The 9,943-nt window shown below is 42.0% G+C and overlaps 1 protein-coding gene across 1 annotated transcript in view; it reads right to left on the bottom strand.

Annotated features, from left to right (window-relative positions):
• The window catches only part of ZNF451 (zinc finger protein 451), a 45,895-nt gene that overhangs the window by 2,051 nt on the left and 33,901 nt on the right, over window positions 1–9,943 (bottom strand). The window contains exons 10-13 of the mRNA XM_019537584.1: window positions 9,618–9,758; window positions 8,441–8,571; window positions 7,641–7,827; window positions 2,058–2,126 (exon numbers count right to left, since the gene is read on the bottom strand). Of these exons, the coding sequence (XP_019393129.1) occupies window positions 2,058–2,126; window positions 7,641–7,827; window positions 8,441–8,571; window positions 9,618–9,758 (528 nt within the window). The remainder of the gene's footprint in view (window positions 1–2,057; window positions 2,127–7,640; window positions 7,828–8,440; window positions 8,572–9,617; window positions 9,759–9,943) is intronic.

The raw sequence follows: 9,943 nt of genomic DNA, 5'->3' as shown, positions 1-9,943 counted from the left end.
ATACATCCAGTTCCTCCAGAAGTTCCCCGACTAGAACCACTCTGACCCTTGGCCTGGGTGCGCCTCCCCTGGGGCCTGAGGGGGTCCCAGTGGGGGGGAGGGGGGGCTGATCCAGTCCTTGCTCAGGAAAATGGAGGCAAAGAAATCGTTTAATAGGTTAGCTTTGTCATCTGGTGCGACGACCAGATTTCCTAGCGTGTCCTGCAGGGGTCCCACTTTACCCAGTACCTTCTTTTTGCCCCCTATGTATTTAAAAAAGGACTTCTTGTTGTCCTTGGCTAGTCCCAGTTCAATCTCCGCCTTGGCCTTCCTGGCTGCCCCCCTGCATCCTCGAGCAACCACAATGTAGTCTTCCCTGGTGATGGCACCTCCCATCCATTGCGTGTACGCTTCCCTTTTAGCTAGGAGACATTCCTGGATGCTTTTGGTAAGCCATGGGGGCTTTTGCACCCTCTTGCCCCCTTTGATCCATGTTGGGATTACCTCCCTTTGGGCTTGGAGGATCATCTCCTTAAGGAGCGACCACTCTTCTTAGACCTGACTTCATTTTGTTTTTCTGGCATGCTGGCACTCTGGCACCTTCTAAGGTAGGCGTTGTGGGGGTTTTCAGTACTCCGACCAAAAAACGCTGCCTACCCCTGATCTAGTTCAATTCCCTACTCAAAGCAGGACCATCCCCAACTTGATCATCCCAGCCAAAGCTTTGTCTACCTGGGTCTTAAAAGCTTCCAGGAATGGAAATTCTACAACCTGGGAAACCTGTTCCAGTGCTTTGCTACCCTCCCAGTGAAAAAGTTTTTCCTAATATCCAACCTAAAATTCCCCTGCTGCAACTTATGACCATTGCTCCTTGTTCTTCCATCTGCCACCACTGAGAGCAGTCTAGCTCCATCCTCTTTGAAACCCCCCTTCAGGTAGTTGAAGGCTGCTGTTAAATCCCGCCTCCCTCAATCTTCTCCTCCCCAAACTAACTAAGCCATTCCCTCAGTCTCGTCGTAAGTACCCCTGCCCCCTAACCATTTTCACTGCCCTCCACCAGATTCTCTCCAATCTGTCTACATCCCTTCTGTAGCGGGGAGCCCAAAACTGGACAATACTCCAGATGCGGTCTAACCAGTGCTGAATAGAGGGGAAGAATTATTTCCTTTGACCTGCTGGCAATGCTCTTACTAATGAGCCCAGTATACTGTTAGCATTCTTTACAATAAGGGGACACTGTTGGCTCATAGTCACCTTATTGTCTACTGTAACCCCAAGGTCCTTCTTTGAGGAGCTGCTGCTTAGCCAGTCAGTCCCCACCCTGTATTGGTGCATGGGCTTGTTCTGTCCTAAATATAGGATTTTGAACTTGTCCTTATTGAACCTCCTGAATTTTTTCTCAGTCCAATCCTCCAATATGTCAAGGTCTCTCTGAATCTTATCCCTACCCTCCAGTGTATCTACTACTCCCCACAGCTTCGTATCATCTGCAAACTTGCTGAGGGTGTACTCCATCTTCCAAGTCATAGATAAAAAAATATTAAACAAGACAGGCCTGTGGACCATCCCCTGGAGAACTCCACTTAATACCAGCTGCTGACCAGACACAACTATATACACAAAGGGCAGGTCAAGCTAACTGCATGCAAATTTACAGCTTAGTTCTAAACAGGCTAGAATTGCCCAGCCAAGACCTATTGTTTAACTCTGAACTAATTACATGTGTTTCAGGAACAAGGCCACTGAAGTTAATGGAGTCAAACTAATTAAGACTGGTATGAAGTGACGTCCCCAAAAATGCGGCCTTCAGTCCTCTAGGGAGGAGTTGAAAGTTGAACTCCAGTGAAAGTTGAGTCAGCTGGCATTCTTTTCTGACTAGTGCACACACTTTTCTTTATTTTTCAATATCTGCTTATTGTTCATAAATGCTCAATGAACCAAAGAAATGTAATTAAACTATTTGACACTGAATTCTTTAAGAGACGTTTGACACAAATTATTATGTTCTGTAATTCAGTTTCTAATTCTCTAATCAACAGGTAATCTCTCAAATAAGTGAAATGAAAGTTAAAACATACCTTCGTGTTTCTTTGTTTCTTCTAAACTCATCTGCACCGTCTTTTTAATATCATCTTCATCTTCACTGTCTGAAACAAATACAAAAAAAATATTCATTCAGATTTATATGCTGCCCTCCCAAAATAGAGGTTGAAGACAGCTTAAAAATGAAATAAATCAGGGGTTTTCAGCCTTTTTTGATCATTGCCCCCCACCAGGCAACCAGATGCAGAGCAGTGTACCCTTGGCTGCTGAGCTAGAGGAAGGGTGGGGTTCACGTGACTGGATGCAGTGGCAGCAGCTGCCACGTGCAAGCTCTCCCCGCCCCGCCATGTCCAGGTGGGTGGGTGATGCCTGCGAGGCAGTGTAGGATGGTGCATGGCAGCGCTGCATCCCCACACACTTACACATACCCCCTAGGGTCTTCTCACGTACCCCAGGGGTAAGTGTACCCCCGGTTCACAACCCCTGCAATAAATTATAAAAACAGTTACATATGTTAAAGATGTGTGCAATACATTCTCCAAACAATGCCCCAGAATTTAACTCTACCTGCTCAAAACCTGACTCTAACATCACTTTCAGAAGATGTCCAGGACCCAACATTGGGGGGGTAAGGGGCAGGGGGTGCCGACCGATTCTCTGGACAGATCATGGGGCCAGGCACCATTTTCAAGGACTCATCATGGCAGCACCCCCCACCGCACATTTCCAAAGGCCTCTGTACCTAAGACACAAATAACCCAATAAGCATGAGTTGAGGGTTGTGTACATACTACTCAATATGCACATGCTCTGAGGGTATTTGTGCACCTAAGTTGGATCATCTAAAAGAGCCAAATGCACTTATTATTTGGCCCCAAAACATTTTCCTGTATCTCCTTTGAATAGCAACATCACTGATCCTTTCCCATTTCTAAAAATGCAGCTGGTATCAATCATAGGTCACAAGTCCCCAGAGATGCCAGAAATATTTTGCTGCATTTAGGCACAAGACACCTAACAACAGAATGGTCTCACTCCAACCATCTGGCAAGATTAGTAGTCAATGCTGGAAAGGATCCAAAATAAGTCTTTGGGTAGGAAAGGTACCAAAGTATGGCCTTACCTTGAAAAAACTTGAGGCTGCAAGGGGAGTGGAAGGGAGGGGTAAACCCTTCCATAAAGATGCTTTTCATTTACCAGCTACCTAATTTTAATCTCTCAACTGCAGAATATCTTGTCTCACACAATGGTTTTTGGTACATTGGATAAGGGGGTCTTATGCTAAACCAGTGGCTCCCATCCTTTTTTTGCTGCAACCCTAAAATCCAGGTTGCAACCCCCTCCCCTGCTGCCAACTCACTCATGCCCAGCAGCGCCAGCAGAGCCTGGGCTGGGCAGGGATCATGGGAGGGCAGCAGCAGAGAGAGCTGTACAGACTGTGCGCTGGGAGAGCCCTGCAGGCAGGAGGGGTGGACCCAAAAACAAAAGAGTTGAACCAATTACTCCACCCCTTTATTTCTTGGGATGAGCACTAAAAACTTATGGCATTTTTACATGTGTTCTGAGGGTGGGGGGAGGTGCTTTAAGTAGAGCAGCTCTCAGAACCACTCTAAAAAAAAAAAAATCGCCCACAGTGTCTCGTGTATCCCTGTGCTTCAAAATGGCAATGGGGGCGCTTTCACTAAAGCTCGAATGAGCTTTAACTAAAGTGCCCATACCTTCATTTTGAAGCACAGGAATGCTAATACATGAGACACGGAGGCTGCCGGAGACATGTTAATCAGCATTAGTAATTATAATGTGGAGCAGCCTCCCCACACAACTACAGGTACCCTGAGATTCTGAAAAGACTGACTCATGGTAAGTAGGAGAATGTGGTTAGATCACATATGTCCTATTTCAAGCCAAGGTCTTCCTGATAACTTCCTTGGAGGATTTTATTTGGGAAACCTGACAGAGGACCCTCCTGAGTAGGTGAAGCTGAAGACTTCAAACTAGTGACTTATGTGTAGGACTAATCAGCATAAAGCTACACCAATGGTATCTTAAAAGTGATCAAGTAGGGTCACTTGATTCAGCGGTCCCCTTCAGATAGCTGAAGGCATCAGTTTCCTTGTGAGAGGACTGCCATCATAACAGGTGTTAACAGATCACATCATCAACTGTCTGCAAAACTCCTGGATTTTCTTAGCTTGCCCTTAGATTACTCCAAGACTCACCTTTTCACAAAAAACACTGTAGCTTTAGTGACTGGATGCACTATACTGATGATCAGGGGTCAGCAACGGGCTGAATCTATGTGGCAGCCACTTTGCCCATTCAGGGGACTTTGCTTCTGTCAACATGTGTCCAAGTAGCAGGGAACCAGTGGAAGTACAAACAGCCAGGTGCTATTACCAGCCTGACACAGATCTGAGCTGGGTCACTCTGGCCCACCACTGAAAAAATATTGCTGACTGCTGATCAAATGTGATGTGAATGTGCCTATTTTTAAATTTGAATATGAAGGCATCTCATTGTATTCTGAAATAAGAATCAAGTCATTGTAAGGAGGGACTGGATTCATTTGAAATTTTGCAGACATACCACATTTAGCCTTGCCTACCTGAGAGAATTTTTGCCAGTTGTACCAGCACAGCCTCTCTGTGAAACAATTATTCTAGAGTAAGAGCAGTTTTTTGAGTTATGATTAACCAAGTTAAGATCAGAAGAGCATTAAACAAGGGTTGAGCTTTACAGAACTGCAGGTGTTTGTTCCACAGGAACCACCCATCTGTCCAGAACTTATTCCATAGTCAATGAAAACTAAACTGTACTAATTAAGCCCTCAAAAGAGGAGTAACTACTATAGGTCAAGCCCTGCCTTCTACTTCAGCCTAACTTGTTTCTGTTCTTATGCCCAAAGCCACTTTTATTCCAAGAATAAGAGCATCTATGGTGGAGAATATTAGTATAGGTTTAAAATAACACCAAAAGGTCCGTGTCTTTTATTGATCCTCGACAAGACAGGATCAATAAAATATGAAATAAACCTGCATTCTATAATCAGTAATTTTCTCCCTTCTGTAGAAATAAAATAATCTAAGGGTCTCCTATACATTCCACACTCTTCCCAAGAATCACATTTCCCCCTTTTCTTCTTTCTGGACAGTTTATACCATAAAGGGAACTACATGCGTTTATTCCACCCAAGTGTCCCCACAAGCTGCCACCACACAGTCCTCCCAGGGTGATGCTTATTTCTAATCAGTGCCAGCTTATCTGGTCTCAGACTGCCTCCCCTCCCAAGGCCAGCCTAGGTTCAGGTTTCTAGAGCAGCTCCCTAGCTCCTTTCCAGTTTGAGACCCTGGCCTTTCCATCTCTGACCCTCCCTGGTCATTTTGTGGCCCTGACTGAAGAAGATAGCTTTCAGTTCAGCTCAAGAGAGAGGAACTTTGTCTTTTGTTGGGGAGAACAAGTACAACCTGAAGTGGCAAAAGCAGACAGCTCTTGCTGAAGAAAATCAAGTCTCCAGGTTGTAGCCGTATTGGCCTAGAGGAAAAATAAAGGCATTTATTGACACAAAGGCCACCTGAAAGAGGTTTTGTTTATTCCAGGAGGTTAAGGATTCCTTCTGTCCCCCATTCAGACTGCACAGCTCTGTAAGCCCAAAGTTTACTGGAGCTCTTTTCTTCCCAGTCTCCCAGATCCAGAGAGCTCAAACTCCTTCCCTGGTCTCTGTCTTCAGATATTCCCTCTGAAGCAGACTCCACTTGTCCTCTCTATTGCCATGTTCATCTCAAATCAGCTTCCCTGGAGTCTCCTGGGTATAATAGGCAATCCCCACTTTGTTGAAGTCAACACAGCTATTCAAATTTGTTGATGTTAGAAGTCCATATTGTCCCACATGTAGACAGGGCTCTTGCTTCACTATCTTTTTAACACATTCCTTCCCCATGGCTCGCTATATAGGTACTAAAATGCATATTATAACCCATATACAAACACTTTTAACACTATAATAAAACCCACTGAACTGCCAGAGACTCTAGGTTATTTTTCCCAAAAAGGTACCAAAAGGCCTTAGCATGACTGTTAATTCTGCTAATGTCTGCAGAAAGCATCCCAAAAAAATGAGACAGCATGACACGAAGGGTTTGTTTGAAAATTGTTTAACAAAAGAGATAACAGACACTGACAGCGGGGCTGATAAGGTGGATTTGGCATTTCAAATCAGAGAGATAGGAAAATGTGGAGAGAAAACTGGGAGGAAAAAAAAAAAAAGGAGGAAGCCGGAGGAATCTGATACAAAGCAAACGGAAAATTCAGAGCTCCCAGTAAACTCAATCCTGCAGTGTGACTCAGCTTTTCAGTGCACATAACTTGCACTCATCAGTTCAAATCCTGTAAGAGTTGGCAAATCTAGAGCCAGCAAAGCTGTAAAAATTTCATGCAAGTTGACAAACAAGGTTTCTTTAGTAATATCTTTTATTAGACCAACTATATCAAAGAGATATTAAGACATATTTGGGCAGAGAGTACTCTTTCTAAAGTCTGTGCCCTAAAGCACAAACATCTCTCTCAACTATACAGTTGGTTCAAAAAAAAGATATTGGCAAAAAATCATTTTTTCTTGCATATTCCCTGGACCATCATGGTCTACAACTTTGAATCCAACTACAAAGATCATGAGAGCTTCTAAGCAAGACAATCACCAGCTTAGTAAGGGAAAAACAAATATCAACCAAGCTGTCCTAGCGAAAAATCAAAATGTGACAGGGATATTAATTTGATCCTTTGAAATCTTACAATACTAAAAGCTTGCTGGAAGGCCAAGAAATCCCTAGGACTTATAGCTCAAGATGGTAACAACACACTACTACCATTTCATTATGCAAAAAAGTTCATGTTTGTACACATATTTTATAGCAGTTATCTTAAAAACCCAGCACAGTTATTAATGACTCTATGGGATAATTATAAACTGGCATGATGAGCAGGCACCTGCAGGTGCCTGAGTGGGTGAAAGGCAGTTGGAAGATGGAGCCTTATGCACTGGGACAGGAGCTACCCAGCTGCAGCTTTGTCCCCCCTCCACTGCAGCTGGCTAGGCACGTGAGCTTCCCCACAGCCACCACCCTTCCCTGTGCTACAGGGGCAAGGAGGTAGAGCCACTTTGGATTCCAAAACAACAGACAGTGTAGATTTCAGATCAACACAAACTACAGATTCAAAGAACGATGGTTATGGTGATGTCAGTTTAAATCCTGTTACTGGTGACTAGCATCTCAGAAGTGTGGGAGCAAGGAGTACACTTCAGTCACAGGTTGAAATACTACTTTCCCAAATTCAGCACGCAATTTAACAAGCAAGTTCAATAAATAATACCAGGTATAGCTTGTTAAGACTGTGTGGAATGCGATTCTGGACCCAAGAGGGTATACCGAGTAAGGCCAGAAAGCCCAAATGTTAGTTCTTCAAGAAGTGGCAGGCAGGAACAACCTGGCAGGGGGAGGGGGAGTCAGAAATATGACTATTGGGTAATAAAGCACCAAGGATAAACAAATCATAGCTGTTTTTCTCAACATTAGTATCCATTTATTTTACTGGATGGATTCTGCTCATTCTTTATACACTACCTTTTGTGGTATCCGAAATGCTATTTAATAAGGCACACATCATGTCTCCGTCTATGTGATGAGGATTTAGAATGTGAGCTGATCGATGAGTCAACTTAAACTGCTTCTCCAGTTCTAGAAAACTTTGGTCTCCAGAAAGAACAGTAAAAGGAATTTGTTTGGGGAGGTGTTCATCCAGACGGCCAGCCTAGACGGGAATAAGGAAGAAATTAAAACATTTTAGGTATCACACAGTATTTTGATATAAGTAGGTTTCCCGGAGAAAAATTTCTTCTTAAATGTAACATTTAAAACCAATTTCCTTTTCTATTGCCAGAACCTGCTTTCTTGTTATTAAGTATGAATTCTACTAAGTAAATCAGAGATCCATATGAAAAAGAAGATAACCATATCAATGTCACTAGAGAATATATTCACTCTGAATATTCAGTTCTTTACTTAGCACAAAACAAGACTCTCCACTAATATTTGTGTTTGACATAATAGAAGGAACACACTCATGGAAACTTTGACATCTGAACTTAACATACAGCATTAAAAATAAATATATCTTGATACAAGCACTAACATGATTTACATGGACAAGAACAATGGTATGAAACTTACTGTCAACATGGGATTTTCATAAATACTTATCAATGGCTAAACTTTGCTCTTATCACTGCTTCAGTACTTTCTAATACTGAACAAAAACTTGAAAATTCCACCAACGAATTCAATTTAATTGGCCTAATCATCCCCCACCCAGCTTGTTCCAAATAGCAAAATAACCAGCAACCACACACAGTAATATAACGTACTTGCATGCAGAGTGCAAAGTCTGCAGCTTCTCTTCTGGTCCCACAACGTGGATGAAGGAAGAAACATCCTATCTTATTAAGATAATCAAAGATTTTGCATTTATCTGGAGGCTTCCAGTTGCTACATCCTCCTAAACAGTGAAGCAAAAATAGATACATGTCATTGATAAGCCAACAGTAAAAAGAGCAAGTAACTAACTTTTTTTTAACCAAGTGTGGTGTATTATTGAATACAAATGTTGACAAAAGAAGTATCCTGAATTCTATGACCCCCAGTAAAACTTTTCAAGTTAGTTTTTATATCAATTTCTTGGTTACTCCTGGAAAAGCCATCATATTTATAAACATGTACCATTTCAATTTATCTCAAATCATTGCATTACCAAAATAAAAAATGCTTAATGCAACTTCTGAAGTTACTATCATGCAGTGTTATTCCCACAAGAAAATTGGGTAATATATTTTCAACAAAACCATTTAAGTGGTGGGAGGAAGGGATTAGCATAATTAGTTTAATAAATGTGTACAGTCTGTTTCTGTTTATAACATCCATGGTTCTAAACACTGAAGCTTCCAGAATGGCCAGCCTGAAGGAAAAAAAGCCCTCAGTAAGAGTTGTGATCACCTAATACTGTAAATGAAGGTATCTTATTGGTAAGAGCAAATATGCAGAAGTCACCAAGGAAATTCCTCAAATCAGTTCTCTTCCCATTATCCCTCCTACTCTCAAAGTCACAGATGTGTTATTTATTATGCACAGAAGTGAAAACTTCTATTATGAAAGGGTTATTCAACAATGTAAAAGAAAACACAAGGGCATTCTGTAGCTGGCATATAGTAGTATTCTTTAATCAGTCGCATGAGTATGTTAATAACGTGCAATACATCACTTTACATTTTTTGTAGGTTACTGCTAAACTCCATGGGCTACATCCTATTCCACCAATTAAGCACCCAAGCAGGATGACTTAGAATTATGCTTAGTGCTATAACAACAGACTTGAGGAACTTTAACAGCAGAGAATAGGCTCCTGCCCCAGGTTGGTATATTCAAGTGATCTAACTCTGGGTACGAAAAAGATCACGTTCTTTGCCCTTCTTGGTTCTATAAAGCTCTATTAGATTATTTGTGCCTTTTTGTTAAGCATTTACTGATATTTCCTGAGATAATCTTTACCTTGAAATCCCCAGATAAATGTCCCTTGATTCAGGCTAGCCGGAAGACGAGTGAAAAAGCTTCCCCAATTGTCTAAATCCACCAACACAATGTGAGTCATGGTCTTGAGGTAGTCAAAATCTGGCAGCTCCCTGTCTTGAACTGTATAAAATATACAATGTGAGTGCACCCAAATTTGTTTAAACTGAACATTAAAATTTCAGACATGTTTGCAAAAATAAACTCCCAAATAATTGTAAGTGAGAATTATGGTCAGTACTATTTACTACTGATATTACTCAGGCTAGATATCAGGAGACGCTACTTCACTGTCAGGGCGGCTAGGA

This window comes from Crocodylus porosus, unplaced genomic scaffold (genome assembly GCF_001723895.1).
Source record: "Crocodylus porosus isolate Cpor-Errol unplaced genomic scaffold, CroPor_comp1, whole genome shotgun sequence".
Taxonomy (NCBI): Eukaryota; Metazoa; Chordata; order Crocodylia; family Crocodylidae; genus Crocodylus; species Crocodylus porosus.
Note: the sequence above shows the minus strand (reverse complement) of the source record. Positions and strands in the feature narration are given on the sequence as shown.